Source organism: Pelobates fuscus, chromosome 9 (assembly GCF_036172605.1).
Source record: "Pelobates fuscus isolate aPelFus1 chromosome 9, aPelFus1.pri, whole genome shotgun sequence".
Taxonomy (NCBI): Eukaryota; Metazoa; Chordata; class Amphibia; order Anura; family Pelobatidae; genus Pelobates; species Pelobates fuscus.
In genome coordinates this window covers 159835009-159857166 of record NC_086325.1, presented here as the reverse complement: position 1 = coordinate 159857166, position 22158 = coordinate 159835009, and the positions used below count along the sequence as shown (strand labels likewise).

At 38.8% G+C, this 22158-nt stretch overlaps 1 protein-coding gene across 1 annotated transcript in view; it reads right to left on the bottom strand.

Moving 5' to 3' along the window:
• Positions 1–4504: 4504 nt before the first annotated feature.
• The window catches only part of QSOX2 (quiescin sulfhydryl oxidase 2), a 50278-nt gene continuing 32624 nt past the window's right edge, over positions 4505–22158 (bottom strand). The window contains exons 9-12 of the mRNA XM_063432879.1: positions 19969–20091; positions 19729–19879; positions 9279–9467; positions 4505–5297 (exon numbers count right to left, since the gene is read on the bottom strand). Of these exons, the coding sequence (XP_063288949.1) occupies positions 4792–5297; positions 9279–9467; positions 19729–19879; positions 19969–20091 (969 nt within the window). The 3' untranslated portion in view covers positions 4505–4791. The remainder of the gene's footprint in view (positions 5298–9278; positions 9468–19728; positions 19880–19968; positions 20092–22158) is intronic.

The window sequence follows — 22158 nt, the reverse complement described above, 5'->3', positions numbered from 1 at the left end:
ATCTCTAGCTAAAGTGATTTTGTTGGTCTAACCTACCCAGGTTTTTATTGGTGTTGGTATTTACTTTCTCACTACTTACACACACTTTTTTGGTGTAATTAGTGTTTGTATATTATTATTATTTTTTTTTTCCCAATAAAGGTTATTTTATCCTACTTATGTGACATTCCACTTTGGGAGGTATTTCTAGTGGGTTGGACTTTCTACCTGTTTTACGTAGGTGGATTCTCTACCCCACTCCTTCAGTTTCTTTACTATCAGTTCCTGGGGTTAAGCCCCTTATACCTCCTGTAACCCTTTCTAGGGCAGTGGTGGTGGTTTTTCCCACCACCTAACCCCTTTTTGTCTATTTCTTTCAAACAGTAAAATGGGTTAATATTAAAATTAACAGGAAAATGTCATCACGCATTAAAAGCTTTGTAAGCGGTATTCGCACTGGTGCAGGAATCAAGTAAAGTGCACCGAGAACATAACATCGGAGAGCTAAATGGAAATAGGCCCAACATGCGCACATTCAGCAGTTTAAGAGATTTCCAACAGAAGAAATGAGTACAACATTTAGAAATTTTTAAAGCTGAATACAATTTTTGTTGACAAGTTCCAGCTTTGAAATGGCTTCATTTAATATTGATACAAGTAGTATTTGTGGCAGCCTACACTCCCTTCCTCCCCCGTGACTCTAAATTGGGTCCCTTACCAAACGAGGTGTATAACATTTCACATACGGCAGATCACTTTCATGAATATTTCTATTTAGTGTCTATGTTTAGACTCCTAGTTGCCATCTGCTGGTAAAACTAGAATCTTTAATTGTAATGGTTAGGTTGACTTACTGAAGTATCTCAGTGTATAGTAAATCCCTCCCCCTCACCCCCCATACCTTTTCTCATCACTTTTAAATCTATAATAAATTTAGTTTTTTTTTCAGAAAATGAAGAATTGCTTAATAAATAGTTTTGCCTTAAAAACTCACTCGCCAAGGCTCCCTTTGACACATCACATGTACGTATTGCGGGTCGGCAGTATGCCATGTTCAAAACGCTGCAGGTAGGAAGAGATCAGTGAGGAATACTGCGGCATATGAATTCTACATACTGCAGGACAACCCTTTTCATGTAGTGCCCATCAATAAACTTTGGCTGACAAGGCAGTACTAGTAACAGAGCAACAGTTTAGCTTTCCCCCTCTTTTCTATTCCAGTGACTGCAGATTCGGATTGGCTGCCGACATCACATGATCTCTACATTTTAGTAAGTTTTGGTACATCAACGTTTGGAAACTGATCATTTCAAAATGGTTGCCTCCACGCTGAACCAGTCAGAACTGGTAGTTACAAGAATATTGCTGCCTTACGTGGAAATATTCCAAATATTTGTATGTTCAGATTGTTTTAACCCCTTAAGGACCAAACTTCTGGAATAAAAGGGAATCATGACATGTCACACATGCCATGTGTCCTTAAGGGGTTAAACAGGGTTATCAGTTTAGTGACAGAACTACATTAAGTAGCAAACTGCGATAACTAGAGAAACGAATGGAAGATTTTAGACCAATCGTAGTAGGAGGGATGCACAAATTCTAATTTTGAAATTCTACAAAATCACAAGTCGCAGTTTAATAAATGCAATTAAAATGAAATACTCAAGAGACTAAGAAATCTCAATTTGCATGTCATTTATTTAAAGGATAACGTTTCAAATTGTTCAATTCAAAATAGACAGATCTCCTGACTTTACAAAATGTATCTGCATATATACACACAGACGGCATTGGACCTTGTAAGAAAATGTAAAAACAGAAATCGTTAAATTAAAGTCAGTAAATAATACTTTTACAGCCAGTTTGAAAAGGTTTTGAGTGTTTAGGTCGTATAAGGTGGGCATGGCGGCTTTTTTATTTTTCAATATTTTACATTTACTGTAAGTTTCACAGAATCAATTACCCACATTTGTAATGTAGAAAGTTACAATGTAATGAAAATATAAAGATTTTTGTTAGACGGGCATTTAAAAAGTATCGGTATATGAATCTGATAACTGTTCTACATTCACAAGCCGAGACATAAAATATTCACTGCAATTTTCCACAGTATTTTATTTGGTTTTCATAGGCGCTGTATGTGCCTTGTTGCAGGCCCAGGAGTTTTATATTTGCAATGAGGTAGCTTAAGGTGATACAGCGCTACAATGTGTTTCACGACTCAGTGAGTTAATTTGCCAATGGAACGTCGAAGTTAATATGGCTACACAGGCGTTTCCAATATTACATTGCATCGTAGCAAAGCTGGCTCAATATGAATTAAAAAAAAAAAAAAAAAAATGGAATTAATTCTTACAGCGCCAAGAAATATGTTGCCAAAACGACTTTATATCCAAGTTTGTGAACAGACAGATTTGATATTTTTTTGACAAATCTTTACAGTCCCTTTAACCCCTTAAGGACCAAACTTCTGGAATAAAAAGGGAATCATGACATGTCACACGTCATGTGTCCTTAAGGGGTTAAAAAGTTTAGTACATATAGAACACAGGGAAATAGACATTTTCCCAAGTCAATTTCCTGTTCAATTACTGCGGCCTAAAAATTGTAATTCACTTAGTGTTTCTGGCAGTTCACATGGACCGTCCTTAGTAAGTTTAGTAAGGTTTTGGCATTAATGCAAGTTTTTGGAATTAGATTTCCCAAACCCACGGCCATTAGGTTTTTCTAACCGTAGTCTTGATAAAAAGAACTACTACAAGAAAAGGCGGTGGCTTCTGGTAGCAAAACATAACATGTAAGTTGTTTGACACATCGCCAATTCAAAATCTAGAAACCTACTGTTTGAATAAAATGACCTATAATCCGCCAATTAGACAGATCTAAAAATAAATGGATCTCACAGCTTCGTTATATGGCAGACGTTTCCCTACCCCTTCCAGAATTCCATGTTGCACACTGTGGTGAATGCATGACAAGTAAACACACAGACATCTACACCCTCCATACTATGAAACATAGAACAAACGGCTGCATTATTTATAATGGTCGCTGAATATTAACAGTATCCCAGATGACAGGTAAGTGCTCTCTGAGAGGGGTATCAATATACATCAGGCTGGTCTGGCAGATATATAAATATTTACCAGCACTTCAACTGGGTTTTAGTTTTTACCCTATATAGGCACCCCCAGCCTACAGGAAAAAAGCACAGTTTGTTAAAATATTGACACCCCAAGGCAAAGCATGGCTAATACTCAGATTCTTAAGACCGCAAAGGAGGTGTTTAGGAAAAAAGTACAGGCATTCTCCAGTTTACGTAGACTACAGCTGCTAGTATGCTTAGCCAGCATCTTTGAGGTCTGATCACAATGGGAGTTTCAGTCCAAAATATAAGCAACATTTGGCCATCCGTTCTGTTCAGCTGGTTGTGGAGCAATTTGAGTCTGACTAACCCCCTATAACCCCCCCTCCCAAATCCCAACAATGTTATATAATGGTGCTATTATGAAGGATACAAAATTAATTTTAACCCAGAACGATTTCAGATTCTCTTAAATGATGCTTGGCATTTAAAACACTTTAATGGATGTTTGAAAAAAATAAAAATAAAAATTAGAGAGCAGATCCAGTTAATTTAGGTTTTCCAAAACTAATTTAGATTTGGCCCCAAAGTTAAACCCAGCAGACAGAAGTGTGAATGGGGTAGTTAGAAACTTCTAAAATGATCGTTAACTATTGTAACACTGTGCATGTGTTGTGAATTAGGCTAATCCTCCTGCCCCAAGCCATTTCTTGCTTCTGTCCGTACACAATACATTCCTTTGAGTATTTACATCCCTTTTAAAAAACAAAAATGTAACACGCTAAAAAGACATAATTACAGTATATACAAACGCCATTTCCTTGGCTTAAACAAGGATCTCAAGCCCTCAGAAAATTAAACTTTTCAGGCATCCGTATATAAATATAAACACACAGCCAACAGTATATAAAGCAGAGAAGGAGGTCTCCACGTCACTTTAACAGATGTCCTTTTGGTGACGGGGATTTGTAACAAAGCTCTGCTATTTTTGTTAATAACAAAAGTAGCAGAAATTTGATATCGGCTGTAGTACTAGGAACTGATGAGTCTTCTTGATACAATGCATTCGGGAAAAACTGAATAGGCTTTAGGTGGCCACGTGTAACGGAGGGGATTCAGAATACACACAAGGAAATGGCAAAAACATCGCCACGGGGAATATTCTGTGTGTGGTACAGTATCCTGAAATCAAAACCTCTTTGGAACTGCAGATGTGATGACATTAACACCAGTTGGTTGTTGCACAAAGGTCTACCCCGATTCTGGAAAATGACCAGAAGTGTGAATCTTGGACTTGTGATTAAGCGGTCCCTCCAGATTACAATATGTAAAATAGCTATATTGTCAAGACAACTGCTCATCATTGTATAACTTTTTTTTAATGCCACAAGACCTATTTTAGTAAGATCAACTCTCAATCCCAAATCGTAGGCGACAGAGTTGAAAAGGAGAGCTTTTTATTTGTTTGAGAGGATCACACCAATTTGGCAGTAATATTATGGCACAAGTCTTAGGTGATCACCCGTATGCTGCATGTTTCGGGTTCTTTGGTCTTTTTCACAGAAGTAAACCCAAGTGCTCTTCAACAACACTTTGAGGAAGTCAGGCAAAACACGATTCAAAAACAAACTAAAAAGGAAAAAAATAAAATCCCTGATCAAGCACAAAAGTCTGCGGCCTTTAGTAGTCTTCTTCATTACGGAATATTAATAGAAAACAAAAAATAATTACACGTACGGTCTATTATACCTTACTTTCCACCTCCTGGAGCGAACTTTGAAAAAGAAGTACATAATCATTAAAAACAATGTTGATGTGATGTAGAGGACGACACACAGACTCATATCTATATTTGAAAACCCAAGTCCTAGAAAACTGGAAAGTTTGATGTCTTTGTGATCATCAACCAGATCACCAGCTTTATTTTTGTCTAGGTGGTCTGGTACCAGTTTATCTAAAGTGTCCGATTTAAGCCCGTGTTTTGGGTCTTTCTTATCTCCTGTCACATGTCCTGGAGGCTTGGTGAATGGAGGTATCTTGACTTCTATCCTGTCGTGGTTTGGATCGGAGTACAGCAGGGAAATATCTTGGCTCCCGTAATGCTTTTTAAGGAACACAAGCACTTCCTCTTCATTCCAGTTGTGAACGCCCTGTACCTCTCCATGGCACGCGGGGCACATATCGGGGGTTGGCCAGTCGACCTTGGGACTTTTGACATCTTCACTTGCAGCACCTACATTAAAGGAAAGCCCATGTAAATATTATTAAAATACCATTACTTGGAATCACCGAAATTTAAAATAAATGAATGTAAAAAAAACAGATCTGTTAATTATTCTTGTATAAAGGGGGATAAACCATCTCAGTATTGTCAATAGCCCATATCATGATTATTATTAGTGTACGAGAGCAGGTTTTCTTCTTACCTTATTAGTGTGCAAAGCTTGTGTCAAGCAGTTTATATTGTTTGTCATTATATCACACAGAAGGGGGGTTCAGCCAGTTTAACCTAGTGGTTTTCAATCCTATAGTACAGCGGATGTTTGAGAACTACCTAGCCTATAAGTCAGATAGGTGTCAAACTGCTGCAGTACCAAAGGCTGACCATGTGGAAGGGTTTAGGATAAAAACTTGTTGATTATTGGAAAATATACCTTATTAAAATCCTGCTTTTTGAAGAGACAGTCTCTCTCTGTGACTGAAAGGAAAAGGCACAGGAATTTGAGTCCCATAGTTGGACTGTCTTTCAAAAGCTTGGTCATTTGGGATGTTTGTTGCCAATTAAATGTGTTTTAACCCCTTAAGGACACATGACATGTGTGACAGGTCATGATTCCCTTTTATTCCAGAAGTTTGGTCCTTAAGGGGTTAAAAAGCATTTAGGACTGTCAAGAATGTTGTCTTGATGGACAAACTTTTGTAAAAACGACCGTATTTATTAAAGACAAACCCAAAACAAAATGTGGTCCTCCTGACAGAATCTGCACCAACTGGATGCATTCGATGTCCGAATTTAAAAATCGGTATTAATAAAACTAGTGGGGTATTGGGGGAGGGAACAATAATTCCAGCTAAATTTAGTAAAAGGCGCTCTGACTCACAATTAAAAGCACAAAAAGGACAAAATTCCTACCTTGCTTTGTCTATGAACACAGAGAACTCCACGGGTGAAAACTTGGTATGTTTATTGTATGGAGGTTTTGAAAGTGGTCTTTTTCGCTTTTTTGGTCTGCGTTCGTTTACTATAGACAAATTCATGTTCTCCTCATCTATTTCTGAACAATGGCCGAAAGTAGCAGTTTAAATATCACCATAAACAAACGGTTTTGCCCCACTCATACTTTAGGGAATAACCCTGTGACTTTAAATATTTAATGGTCAATGAAAATCTCAATACACGGGATGCGGGAATTACGTTTTGCTATCCTATCAGGGCTCCTGTCACAGCATCTGACGCTTTAAGCATTGCTTCAATTATCACACAAGTAATCCATTTAGGCTGAATTGTTTTCACAGCAATGTTAATGGATTAACTGCACATTAATTAAATCTTCACACTCCCAGGACTCGGGCAATTTAAAAAAAAATAAACAATTTTTTAAACAGAACTTCACCTGTTCTACTCCTGGGCGAATAGAGCTTCATTCATTGGGTGTGACCGCGAGCTTACACAGAGCACAAAAGGGAGAACTAACCCAGACTACGTGGAAACCGTCCTTAATTCGATTAAATGGCATAGAAATGCGACAGTGCCTATCAAGAGAGTGTCTCCCACCCATGAACATTTTCTGTGAACTTCCACCCAAAAGACTTAAAAAAAAATAAAAATAAATAAAAAATTACAACAACCTTAAAATCAAAGGAGTTGTACAGGTTTGGGTTTTTTTTGCTTACCAATTTAAAAGCTGAAGAATGTTTGCAAGGCATTTGTCATTCTGAATTATGATTAGTAAACTTCCAGCCAAAACCAGCCTTTAAGGAAGGAAAAATAAAATATCCAACTATCACTCTATATTGATAAATGCTAATCTTGGAGTATCAGATATGTATAAGCCTTTTTTCCGAATGATGCCCCAGCAGCCTGATTATCATATGATTTCTAGTTTACATGTAACTGCTATGTCACTGTTGCCATCCATAGTATTGGAATTTGCACTGCTGTCGATGCCTTTGGCTTGAATTATAAAACGGTCTTACTAACTCTCCAGGCTCGGTTTAGTGAATAAACCCCATTTTAATCAGAAGTTGCATTGAATGAAGGTAAACATAGGTAAGTATGTGAACGTCGGTCTTTGATGCAATAGCCTAAAAGTGCTTCTCTTCTGTCTTACATGGAGAACAGGACAAAAAATTTAATTAAACAAATAAAATAAATGCATTTTATAAACATATTTGAAAATACAGAGCAGGCCAGATCCCCGATGTGGTTCTTGAATGGCGTAGTGCATGTCTTTATTTATGCATTTAAATGAATGGAGCTATATGAGAAAGAAGATATATTTTGTGTAAATCTCTTTCTAACACAACGTACAGATTTAAGCGCATATTATAATCATAGATCACTGTCTGGGCTGTGAGAACGGGTTGAGCGTCTCTGGAATGCTGCGGCTGACAGTATTGGTATTAATCATGGAGAGCCAGCACGATTCATTAATGGGTGATTACTCAAACTTCATTTCACACAACGCGGTGTATGTGAAAACACGGAGCTGATTGGGCATTTAAATTCAGCTCTGGCTGCTTAATGTAAAAGTCTGAGCAGGATTAGGAATCCCATTAAACGCACCGTGTAGAAACCGGCCATTTTCATGTTGCAGATTGTGTCTGTCAAAGTGCACACGCGAAAAGCGCACTCTGCTCTGTAAGACCCTTTGGCCACAGCTCACTGGAGAGGTGAAAGGTTATTCTGGAGACCCTCAGTTTCAGATTTGTGAGAAGGAGCCATTGAATCACACGGAAGGTTAAACTTTGGGGCTTTATTTACTAAAAGGGAAGATACAGGCAATAGACCGAGGAATTGCATTTTTGTTTTTCCCCCAATGTGGGTAAGTTTGGTCTAAAATACGAAATTCCCCGTCTGTTTTCAGTTATTGTAAGAATTAGCCAACTGTTTTGGTCTGATCTCCACCAGATATCTATAAATATTTAGCGTTACTTTAAAGGATCACTAAGCACCAAAATAACTAACTTTTTAATAGAGCAGGAGATCTGAAATTCTAATTTAAACACACCGTGCAATAAAGGAAGTTTCAGAATTAGATCTCTTGTTACAGGAAGTGTGTCACAGCCAGAGGAGGTGTGGCTAGGGATGCATACACTAAAATGATTTAACTCTTAAATAGCAGAGAATTGAGCAGTAAGAATGCAAGGTAATACTCTATACACTAAAACGGCTTCATTAAGATAAAGTTGCTTTGCCAACTATGCACTGTAGAGGAGGAGTTAACTTTGATATAGGTATCCTACAGGGCTCGTACCTATTTTTAGAAAGTTTCAATCTACCAAGGCCGTTAGTTGTATACAACTGGTTTAATTCAAAACAATAATCGCTAATGGGAAAACAGTATTTGAGCCGAATTCAGGTTGTCAGTGGAAAACAGATACGATTAAACGATGGGTGAAAATTAAGAGTCCTTATTAAAATGTAGTTGCAGCTAATCTTAATGTGACAATTGACAGAAACCTGCTTCTAAGCTGAACAAATATCCTGTAATTATCACAGTTTTATATTAAAATAAGACTCCAAACATCGAAAGCAATTTAACTTGCTGAAGTGGTTAACATGTACAAATTGTGTCCTCTTTTTACGTTAACAAAAAAATACAAGCAGATATTCATAGAAACTGGCACTTGTATAAATTAACCTTGTTACACCCCAGCCAGTCCTGTTACTTCCTGGTTTGTTTAGCTCAATCAAAATAAACTCAAAAGGCAGCAATTGCCCAGAGCACCTGCCTTGCAAAGACTTCTCATTGAGCTGCATTGGGAAGTCTGTGATTGGACAGTCACAGAAAGTCTGGGCGGGATTAGAAGGGGAGGGTTTGCAAAGGCAGCAGACAAGAGAAGGTTTTACAAACGTTTTTTACATATATCTCCCAAAAAGCCAAACTTAAAAAAATAAATAAATGCATGTTTTCATTGAGGGTATATCTACTAAACAGATTTCCATTTTTTTGCTTCCTGTATTTGAGCAGTGAAAGTTCTTTTAACATACCGGCAAGTCTTTTATTGACCTTGTTGTGTTTACTCCACAGCCACAAAACAGCATCTTTTAAGGTTTTTACATCATCCATTGATTCTTTTGCCATCGACTCAAAATGCCCAGCGCACTCGCGACAACCGAAAAAGTGCTTGATGTACTGTCTCATGGTTTGCAGAACGGCTTGAGAATTTCCTTCAAATGCTAGAAGAAGACAGAGGCAAGCTCACTTAAAAGGCAGCTAAATACAATAAATACAGGCACAGTTTCAGTAACACATACAAAACAAACTAGCCTCAAAACGAGAAAAAAAAAAAAAAAGTGTCAATTCAAAAGGAAAAGTCCATCACAATCTATCATGCTCCCCATTTCAGACCCAGTTTCTGCAGTTGGATTAATAGAAGGCACCTCCAAAATAAAATAAAAAAAAAAAAGATAAAATTGTCTTGACTTTAGATTGCAGAACAATATGCAGAGGAGACAAATGTTCTCTGTTCTCCCTAATTGGTGCGCTGTACCCACGGGAACCAAAAGTGGGCATCACAACTTTTACTCCCCTTCTATAATAGTAATTAAACCATCTTTAAAGTACTATGATTGCTCCCAAGTTTGTTACATTGTCACTTTTAATAATATGTTTGACTGATTGATATGTAATGGATTTCAGGGGACAAGTCTGGTTTAACACGTCCAATGCTGGTAATGGCGGCAGGTACAGAGCGCATGAAGTTTACTCACAGACACAATATGTCACCGTAAACGGAACATCGCTGAATCTCACTAGACTGGTCACTGGCACATCCATTAGCGGTTTTCTCTTTCCACCTAATGGCCTGGCATCGTGCCACTGGCCACTTTACTTAGATCAATATTTAACGTTCTCGCAGCAGTAATGTTTTGCTGTTGCTTATCAGGAACAGAGGCAGGAAAGATGAGAGGGAAAGGGGGGGATCAGGATTCGAGAGAGGAGGCATTAGTTTCAGTGCTGACAAAATAGGCTTGATGTCAGAGATACGGAACAGAGCTGCTGCGAAGGATGGGTGAAATGTCACATATTTAGCAGAATGGGCGTATGAGAGCAAAATTAAATCAGGACTGCATCAAATTAGCCACAGGGAATCTAGGGGGGGGGGGGGGATATTTTGCTATTGTCCAATGGCACTTAAAGGAACACTATAGTCCCCTAAATTACTTTAGCTAAATAAAGCAGTTTTAGTGTATAGATCATTCCCCTGCAATTTCACTGCTCAATTCACTGTCATTTAGGAGTTAAATCACTTTGTTTCTGTTTATGCAGCCCTAGCCACACCTCCCCTGGCTATGATTGACAGAGCCTGCATGAAAAAACAAACAAACTGGTTTCACTTTCAAACAGATGTAATTTACCTTAAATAATTGTATCTCAATCTCTAAATTGAACTTTAATCACATACAGGAGGCTCTTGCAAGGTCTAGCAAGCTATTAACATAGCAGGGGATAAGAAAATCTAAATTAAACAGAACTTGCAATAAAGAAAGCCTAAATAGGGCTCTCTTTACAGGAAGTGTTTATGGAAGGCTGTGCAAGTCACATGCAGGGAGGTGTGACTAGGGTTCATAAACAAAGGGATTTAACTCCTAAATGGCAGAGAATTGAGCAGTGAGGCTGCAGGGGCATGTTCCATACACCAAAACTGCTTCATTAAGCTGAAGTTGTTCAGGTGACTATAGTGTCCCTTTAACACAAGATACCCTGAAAGACAGTCACTTTTCGTACACTGGGATAGTCGCCACAATAAAAATATTTGAATATATGACTATAGAAGCTAAAATATAAAAAGAAAAAAGGGGGGAGGAGGAGGAGTTTATTGTAACTTTACAGCTCATGGAGAGTTCCGTGATGGCTAATGTAAAATCTGTGCATATTTGGCATCTGTCGTCAGTTCTCCCCCTCCAAGCCGCCCAGCAGGATGTACCTTCCCCTGCAGAGAGGGTGAGTGATGTCACCACCGGATGAGCGTGCTGGAGGAAGGTACATTCTTCCTTTATTTATTTCTTATTTCTTTTAACCGCAGGGGATAATGCCACCAAGTGTTACTCCCTCCAAAAGCAGGGTTTTAGAAACCCCTGAAAGAAAATGGCCAGGACAGGGAGACAGCCATAGAAAATAATGGAAATGGAGGGAGGGGTTTGTGGGTGTAAAATTAAAATAAACAGTCAAGGTAAACAAGCAGCTATGCAGTCAAAGAACAACTAAAGGACCTTCTCATATAACATCAATCCATACAACTCACTGCCAGTTAATATCCCCAAACATTAAAAAAGAGAAGTTTAAAATACAACCCAATTTCCGGAGATTCCTTCATCGATCAGTGTGTTTAGAACGCTACCCCATTGATATACACCAACGCTTCCTTTACTATTCTCTTGTGCTTATAACTAGCAACCCATACTATCTGTAGATCCAGCAGCCCATCTCTACTAAAATGCAAAAACAACACCCTTCTAGAACAGATACTTATTTTGTATATTTTAATTAATTGAACACTTTATTTCGTTCTAGTACTGGACTCTGTCCCGCGCCCCTCCTCAGCGTCTATGCGGTCTGTGTACAGATTAAATAAAATCATGAACGGTTACTTGGGATCAATGTCTACTAATCAGACTGGTGGAGACGGATCACACAAATCCTTAGCTGCTGCTTCCACATGCATTTAGCGTTCGGGCTAAACCGTGAATTCAATCAGTTTGCAGGTTTGACTCCTGGTAGGGCCAGCTGTTTCTGAAGTTGTTCAAACAAGCATCATGGAGTTAGGCAATTCAATTCATTTAGAAACATAGAATGTGACGGTAGATAAGAACCATTCGGCCCATCTAGTCTGCCCAATTTTCTAAATACTTTCATTAGTCCCTGGCCTTATCAGCAGCATGAAATCTCACCACAAACACACTTGTTATACTAAATCATTAAACAACAAAAACAGGGAAATGTAGAATTCTGCATAATTATTTCTAGTGTTCAGTTGAGTTGTTGCCTTCATTAATTGACATTACAATCACAAAAAGAAGCTGGTTTGGTGTATAGCTCATGCCTTTCCAATCTCATTGCTCGATTCTCTGCAATTTTGGTTAAATCACTTTGTTTATACAGCCCTAGTCACACCTCCCTGCATGTGACTTACACAGACTTCCTGTAAAGATAGATCTAATGTTTAAACTTGCTTTATTGCAAAATCAGTTCAGTTTAAAATTTCTTATCTCCTGCTTTGTTAAAAGCTTGCTACACACTGCAGGAGCCTCCGGTGTGTGATTCAAGTTTAATTTAAAGAGCAGTAGATTAAAAACTTCTAAAAGTAAGTTAACATTTGATTGAGAATTAAACAATTTTTTCATGCTGGCTGTGTCAGTCACAGTCAGGGGACATCTGGCCAGGGCTGCATGGACAGAAACAAAAGTGATTTAACGCTTAAATGGCAGAGAATTGAACAGTGCATGACCTATACACTAAAACTGCTTCATTAAGATAAAGTTGTTTATAGTGTCCCTTTAACTATTGGCAGGGTTACTCATTAACGTGTGAAGGGTTGGGAACACAACGGGAATTTAAAGCTTAAGTCTAAAACAGAACACAGTTTTTTTCCCCCCAAAATGATTTTGCCATTTCTGCCTAAAATTTAAAATTCACACAATAAATGAAACTGATGGAAAGTCCATTAATGTGTTTGCTCAGAAGCAAACAAATCATGAAAGTTAAACGGCCAATGCTCAATAATGGATTAAGTAAATCTAAAATGCTATATTCTCTTGGCCTCTGCCCTATACGGTGCTTTGCAATAGCAGGATTTTTACAGTGACGGGTCGGCCTTAAAGGGATACCAACCTGAAATATTGGCATTGGATGTATTGTAGCGTTATTTAACTTAAAAGCCATCCCTTGAAGGTGTTCTAACCCTGTAATAATAGTACAAAATTATAATGCACATTAACCCCTTAAGGACACATGACGTGTGTGACATGTCATGATTCCCTTTTATTCCAGAAGTTTGGTCCTTAAGGGGTTAAATGCAGTTTATCTATAATAGAATCTAAGATTGCCAAGGAAATACTTAACTTTTTTTTATTTATTTTTTTTAATACCTTCAATATGGATATAAAGATATATTTTTCTTCTATCTTCATAGTGACTTGTCTTACTGTTGTGATTGAGTGGAGACATGTAAATAAAATACCTGTTGATAATATTAAAGCAGATTAAATGCCTGTATTAAAGATATGGTTTAAAAGAATTTTAGAAATAAATTAAAAAATCCCCTAATCAGTCAAAATGCAGACAACTCGTGGCTCTGGAGGATAGTTATTTATGAACCCTGAGACTATTTTTTATTTTTACATAATGAGCCAAGTTCTTACCGAAAACCAGATTAAATTTTAATGAAGTATTAATTCTGAATGTGCCTTTTTTCAGACAAGGGAAAAAAATAAATATTTTTTTTAAAAATGAAAAGAAAAGGGACTCAAAAAGACTTCTGTGATTAAATTAACCAATGTTAAATAAAAAAACAAAACAAAAACAAAACTACAGAGTATATGGACTTGTGACCTTTAAGGTCAAGATTTTATAGTCTGCCAATACCTAATATGGCAAGATTGGGGAAGTAAGGGCAAACACCAGTACATTCTTGGTATGTATTTTTCTCCCAACAGTTTTATGAAGCGCTAGTGATTGGCTGAGAGCATTGGATAACATTCTCAACCTATCAGCAGTGCCCAGTCCAAAGGTACCTGATTGAAGCTTCAGACCATAGCTGAAAGGAACAGGGCAGAGCGGACAAGGCGCCACCTTTTGCAACTTTGGGGTAAAACCTTTCATAACTGTAACACAAGTTAAAGCAACGCCATGCAGATGAAACAAGCACAGGGTTCCTGGATTGCACTTTCCTGTAAAAGCAATATTTCAGAGCACCAATTGCGCTACTTCCCAAGATATCAAACTCAAGCATCCAAAACACACAAGCTTATCGTGAATTTGTCATGTTCACAGGCACATTTTCCATCAAACTGATCATGTGACAGAATGAATATAGTCTACTTAAAACCACATATCCCCCATTACCAAAAACGAGTATACACATTTTTGCGTTCATTTGTTTTGCAAAGAAAAAACAAAAAAATAAATAAACACTATTTAGTCTATAAAACCATATACCCCCAGGGATGGTTACCAGCTTGCAGAGAGGAAATACATTCTCTGCCAGAAATCCATACCACCCATTTAAAGTCTTGCAATGAGTTGAAAATGACAGGCGCCCCCTACCAAACAGCAAGAGGATACTTGAAACAATTCTACCCCTACAGCTTGGGGGCGGGGTAAGTAAATGGTAGGTCTCCTAGCATTACAGCAATTGTTGTAAAATATATTGGAAATAAACAATTAACTGTATGCAGACAATTACATTCTCAAGCAATTGTTAGAAAATAGAACGGACTGTAGTGCCTTCATGGTATGTATATATTTCTATTATCCAAGGAGAGGTGCACTTCAGGAGTTGTAGAAAATATTCTTCGTTTTTATTCAGTTCAACAAAATTTCAGTCTATCAGTCTACAAACAGACTGGAATTTTAGGTGTGTAGATTGAACAGCAATTTATGCACACAATTGTAGTTTCTACAAAAAGTAATCTGTTTTGTCAATACCACGGAGCCTGTTACTGTAAGGAGGGGACAGGACCTGAGTGGGCGCATGTTTTACAGGTAGGATCAAGGGGGAAGCACAACTTCCTTCCGCGATGTTGGAGTTAGGGCAGGGAACTTGCAGGGACACATACAGGCGACCTGGTTCCACCATAGCCAATGCAATGATTTTATGTTATGGTGTTTGGAATGTCTCTAATTTCCCCAGCAGTATCCAGGCAAGTAAAAAATAAAGGCTGCGAAAATGGGAAAGATTTAATGGACGTTATTGATGCCACACTATTCCATTTGTAAGGCAAGACACGCACGGAACATAAAACGAGTAAAGATACAAAATAGCTGTGCGGCCCAGTGTTTTCCGCGTCTAAGACCCTGCCTAGATCGTCTCCCAACATCTGGCATGTATCATCGCATAATCCTCCTTTTCTCCTTACTCCCCAAACTGCTGCAAATTCTGGGCTACCCTAATCTCTAAAGTGGACAATAACCATTAAATTCCTACCTGTTGGTGGGAGGATTACAAGCTAGCAGGCTTTTTACTAGATGGGATTTAAAGCAAGATATAAGGAGAGAGAGAAAACCTCCCAAGATTTAATCCGGTCGACTCAAAACTGACCCAATTCTTCCAGCGGAAGATGCTCTCATCACATTGCTGATGGTGTCTGAAAATGATCAAGCCGTCGTCAAGTGCAGGACCACTTAGCCGGAACAGGAGAAGGTTTACTGGTACGAAAACTGCCAATAATCACATGTTTGGGGGGGGATCATTAGAATGTATTTTTCATTGACGCCATATGTAATACACCCTCTAAGTAGTCTTGCACAATGAAGTGAAGAATAAAATAAAATAAAGTTTAAAGTTTAAACGCAGACAGCCCAGCAGAACAATTTTTCCATTTCAGCTTGCCTGCATTTTGCAAATCAATGTTTAGCGTATAAACCCATATATTACATGTATTCTCATGTTACTGATATCACTTTAAGAGTTACTCCAAGTATCATGACCACTACAGCCTGCTGCAACAATTTGCCCTCTAACCTGGATCCCGCTAAGTTCCTCCTCTGTTGGCCAGTAACGGCGTCCGGCTTTTAAAGAGCTGTGGAAGACAGGAGTAGATCCCGAAGGATGCGAGAGTCAGCTGACCGCTCTTAACCAATGAATGCAATTCTGTGCATAGGAATATGATGGTGTCAGCAACAAATGGGTTAAACTCAGTATGAGCAACGTCTAGCAAATCGCTGCACATATAGACTTCAGGTACCATCTCCACTTTTAATCACTGAAGTAGACATGGTGCTTTGAATAATCCTGTAAGTCACTATTTGTTTAAACTTCTATCGTTTAAAAAATAAAATAAAAATTATAACATTGGAGATTGGTTAAGGCCAGCATATATTTGAGAAACCACATCTGGTTTACAAAAACACTGGTTAAAATATCACTACAGTTCATCTAACAGAGAGATGTTTTAAACAATAAGGAAAGCAGGTAGTGGATGTAATTGTATCTTACGGCACTAACCAGAACTCATTGCTCTTATTATCCTGGTAATCACACAGCAAGGCCAAGAGCACTTCGTCTCAATCTCTCCCTGACCTTCGAATGCAAAGAGTGTATGCTGCTAAACGTGCTAGGTTAACTGAATAAACGACACTCCAGGAAAAGGCTCTGTCACATTTTTGGGGTTGCCATGTCAGCTGGAGTTCATGGCTCAAATTAGGACATAGCAGCTGCAATTTGAAACATTTCTATATAATAAATATGCAATTGGCTTTCGGATGGGGTCTTTTTAGATGGGCATTAATCCCTCTGCCTGCTCAGTAATTCCTGCAATGTTCCCAGCACTGCGAGAGTTACGAATGGCTTGGGATAATAAACCCATAGTGTATTGTTAAGATGAGCTGTTTATGTCAACGCTGCATGATGCATATTTCGTAGGGAAACAAGTATTTCAGCTTAAAAGTAACACTGTGTGAATTCTACAGGAAGCTGCAATTAAAAACCCAAAATACCCATCTGGCATGAATGTATTTAATAGCTTTATCTGTGTCTTCAGTTCTGGGGAACTAGAAAACATGGCAGTATGTGGTGGGTTCATGCCAATCGAAAGCAATAGTGCGTAATGGTTTTAAATGTTACTGTATCGCAGATGATCCCAGGGTGAACTTTAACTCCATGTGCGATATACAAGCCAGCTAATATTATCGTAGCACATCGTTTAAATTATACAGGAAGACGAATCAAATTACCTTAAGCCCGGTAGGCTTCACCAGCTGTATGAATCTGGAATAAATTATAGCGGGTCTAGTGAAACACAGAGCCCCAGACACGGAATACAACGCTCAGAAACCTGCCCCAGCCAAATAAACAGCAAATGGCTCTCAGGGGATTATGTGACATCAACAGCAGCAAAAAGGTTTACATTTCTTACACGTGGTAGTCACCTACCTGTAGCATTTACCATCGGTGGCAGATGAGACCACCGGAGATGGGCACACGACACCTAATCTTATTAGATGCAAGTGTGTTAGCCTTAATCAACTTCAACATTTTCTAGACCTGAGATAGGCAACCTTTGGTACTGCAGATGTTGTAGACTACAAGTCCCATAATGCTCGAAGAGCCATGATGCTGGCAAAACATCAGGAAGGGGAGGGGGTGTAGTACACAACATATGAAGTGCCAAATGTTGCCTATCCATGATCTAGACCTTTATTAACGTAAAGAATGGGAAGAGAATTCCCTCTCACCAGCGTATAGTAAAGCTTTTATTCTGCTCTAATCTGTTACCATAATAAATGGCAGTTCTTGCCAAAGACTCTTTAAAAGTGTTTGTTGCAGATCTCCTTTTTGTCACTTGCTACTTGAAGAGCCATAAATCTCGACTGCTGAAAGACACGACGCTAAGGCATTTCACGTATGCACTTTAGAGCCGGTGATATACGGCCGAGTAATTGACTGTAGTCTACTTTGTTTTAACTCTGGATCATTATTTGATTTTAGAAATGCTGTTATTCATTGATCACAGGGAAAGCCATTTGGAGTAAGAGTCCAAAGATATTTGTATGGCTATTTTGTGGCACTGGCGCCTCATTCATGACTTACGGTTATGCCCTTAAAAAGATAACCTTTGGACGGGTGGGTCAATAATAGATTGACATTGCCTGCTCCTGTCCAGACACATGGAAATGAAAAACGAGAGCTCTAGGTTTTTTTTTTTTATTTCAGTTGGACACCAAGGTCTGGAATACAAACCTGTGCTGAACACCTACTCTCTGTCAGTCAAACGGGTCTTTAAACCACTTTAATTTCAAAGCAGTCACATAGGCCAATGAGTAGTACAACATCACGCAAACAATTATACATTCGGATAGAGAGGAACAATAAGATAAGGTCAGCTGAGTTATCAGACTAGAGAAATGAATTTCATTCAGATTATTTCAAGTAACCCTACATTACGGCCTCCTTTTAAAGGAACACTCAAAGCATCCATTACCACTACAGTTCTCTATAGTGACAGAAGTACAATGGTGAAGAACCCCCTGAGTAAGCATACTGTTTAATTACATAGGACCAAAAAAATACATACATACATTTCTGAACTATTCAAAAAAAAAAAACAAGTGTATAAAATTGTATAAAAAAAAGTGTAAATGTGTTTGTCAGTTTATCTGAACAGAATTCCTTTTTATCCACATGTGAACGAACCGATTGACCAGGGATTTACCCATAGAGTCATTGAATAGTACACCACAGGTACTGGCCGGATCAATTCACTCATGGCTGTGGATTAAAAGGAAGTTGATTTGGACGAACCAGCCAAAACAAATCTTTGCCCAAGTGTAGTGCATATATAATGAATCTGATTGTCCATCAGCCAAAAATGTTGACGAAACCTCTCACACACAAATTATATAGTCACTTTACTTTTAGTTGAAAGTGTTTAAGCCATTCAGACCTAGAGTCAGGCGAATCCATTGTAATAGTGTCTGTTCGGACATATTTCTGGACTTTTTAAAAAACGCTTTGCCCCAAAGCCAAACTTACGACTTTCTATCACTTCCCTAAAACTCCAATATTTCGGGCGTTGTATTACATGATGTAACTACTTGGGTTTCTGGGTGATGCAATATCTCTAGCACAACTAAACTACAACTCCCAGAAGCACTGCTTGTAGAATAAGCTCAGTAGAGATTAAAGGGTTAAACCAAGCACCATAACTACTTCAGGGGGTAGAGGAAGAACTTTGGTGATGGAAAGTAAAGTGTGTTTTAATGTTGTTAGTGGAAAGGGGGCCAGGATAGGAAATATTACACCAACAAAATATTGGAGTAACCCTTGAGTGAACAGCAGTCACTTCCTGATTGGGGGAACTACATATTGGAGTATATTGTTTTAACAAAAATAGAATGCGTCATGTTCAGCCTGGAGAGTATGTTTGTCCGTAGTAGGGGGCCACAGGATAGATTGGAGGAGGGAATGGGCTCCAATATGTGAAAATTAAAGAAACACTCCATACAAAAAGCACTTCAGCTTGCTCAAATGCTCTGTGTCTGCAGTCTGTCATATTTGAATTCGATAGAATTCCGCACTCTTACAACTGGGGCTGAAATCCCTACGTGGCAGCCATAGAGGTTTTCTACTCTTTCATTGGCTCCACAGAGTCATCGGAAGCAACACGCGCACCTGTATAACAGCAGGTGAATTAAGGGACATTTCTTAACTTTAGGACAAGGAAGGCCAACAGGTAAACCATCATGGAGAGATGACTCCTTATAAACCACATGGCTTACCGGTATTGGTCAGGGCATTGGGCTGGAGAGCAGCTTGCACAGTCAAGGTGTGGAACAGCTTCCAGAGAGAACATGGGTAGCCTCTCAGGCCTGGCTCACTGCCCTGGCATCCAACCCACTGGACGTGGCTAGTCAGATAGATCCCAGAAATCTGGAACAAGAAAGATATACAAACACAATGATAGACGAGAAATGATCCTAGACTGGAACCCCCCTGTGCCGTTTCAGAGGGACACTTACCTGCATTTTATTGTTGACCAGGTCCAATATTGCATCGTAAGGGATCTTGTCTAATGGCATGCTTACTAGCCAATCCTGCAGCGTTTCCAGGAGCCGCGCAACATGTGGGCGGCCGGGAAATAACTGGAAGGCAAAAGAATGGGGGGGATGGGGGGGGGAGAAAACCTTTATTAAAAAAAAATATTTGTGCAGATTTTGCAGATAATCTGGATTCACTCAACCTTATCAGCTTGTTTCAGACTGTCACACTGACTTTATAATATCCTTTAAGTACAGTATCGAGTGCAGAAAAAACTGATGGGGCGACATGGAAAATTTAAAAGGGTTACTCCAAACACCATGGCCACTTCACTAGCAGTATCAAGTTTAACCCCTTTGCTGCCGGAGATGTGGAACTGGATAGAAAAGGTTATGGTTTTTGTTTTTTTTTAGATTGAAACAGCCCTATAATGATAATGGACAGAAGTGTGTTTATTTAACTATACGTTTATATTTGAGCGAACAGAAGGCTAAAATCTTATTTACATCTTCTGAAATCCATCACTAGACCATATCACTTCTACACTGGGAGTATAGTCATTCCAGACACTATTCCTGCTGCAGATTACGTTCATAGAGCATACAAGCAAGAGTAATTAGCAAAATATAGAAATGGAAAAATCCATTATTAAAAATCCATGAATGAAGCAGCTGTACATTTAAATTAAATATTAACACCAAATTTAAAGGGATACTATAGTCACCAGAACAACTACAGCTTAATGCACAGTATACAGCTTAATGCACAGTATACAGCTTAATGCAGTTGTTCTGGTGAGTATAATCATTACATTCACGCATTTTCATGTAAACACTGCCTTTTCAAGGAAAAGGCAGTGTTTACATTGCCTCTAGGCACACCTCCAAGTGGCCACTCCTCAGATGGCCACTGGAGGTGCATCCTGGCTCAGTGCTGCACAGTAGGCAGCTCTGCCGTTCAGCGTCTCCACGCTCTGCATGGGGATGCTGAATTTTCCTCATAGAGATGCACTGATTCAATGCATCTCTATGAGGAGGTGCTGATTGGCCAAAACGGTGTTTAGCCCAGCCCCGTGGCCAATTTTAGCCAATCCAATGCGCTAAAAATTGGCAATTCTGATGATGTCACCAAGGTGGGCAGGGCCAGTGCCAGCAGACCCACACAGCGCTAGATATACGGTGAATTTTTCATGCTTTTAAGGTTGGGTGGGGGGGGGGGGGGGGAGGAGGCAAGCCACCTAAATGGTGGGTTTTGCACCATAGGGTCAGAAATACATGTTTCTGTTCTTGACCCTATAGTGTTCCTTTAAAGCAGGTTTGCTGTACGCCAGTCCTTGGGTTAAAGAAGGATCTTTATTGAATCAGAATTTAAAATTCTCAACAGGTACCTAGAGAATGAAAAGGGTACAACTGTGTAATATACAATATGATTGCTCTTAAAGAAAAAACTATATCTGTACTAATAATATAGAAAAATGACTACAGAGTGAGATAAATCTGACCCTGGAGTCAAAGAGAGGACTAGATGGGCAACAAATTCGGGCATAACCCAGAGCAATAATTAGTAGAGAAAAAAATCCCCAACTGTCAGAATTGCTGGAAGGGAGAGCAAAAGTCCAGCTTCCAACAAATATTAACAGGGGGTGTACCCATACAGAAGGGTATACAGCTCGAATTCCATGATGTATACAATATCAATAAAAAAATCTTTAATAGAAAAGTCATAGAAAAAACAATATTAACAGTGAAAAAGGTGAAATCTGGCGTCTTATTCAACTAAAAGCCTAAATCTAGCGTCTTTCTCAAAAACACTAGACGCTAGATTTAGGCTTTTAGTTGAATAATACGCCAGATTTAGGCTCTTAGTTAGCTTTTTAATTGCACTATGGGTTTCTCTACGGGCTGTGCTTCTGTGGGTAGTCTAGCTGTTTCACATATAGGATGATTACGATCACTAGGGCATACCGATAGCTGTACCTGGATAAGCGTATTCCGATTATGAGACAGGAGAATTAGGGATTTCTTGAACAAGCCAATTCGCTTTATACCAACCTTATAAGACTATTTCACAAGCTCTCCTTTGTTGCTACTACGTATCTTTGTCTGCATAATCCATTATTTGGATACTGTCTAGCTATTGCTTATAAGTGGTGGATGATTTAGGTGTTTTTT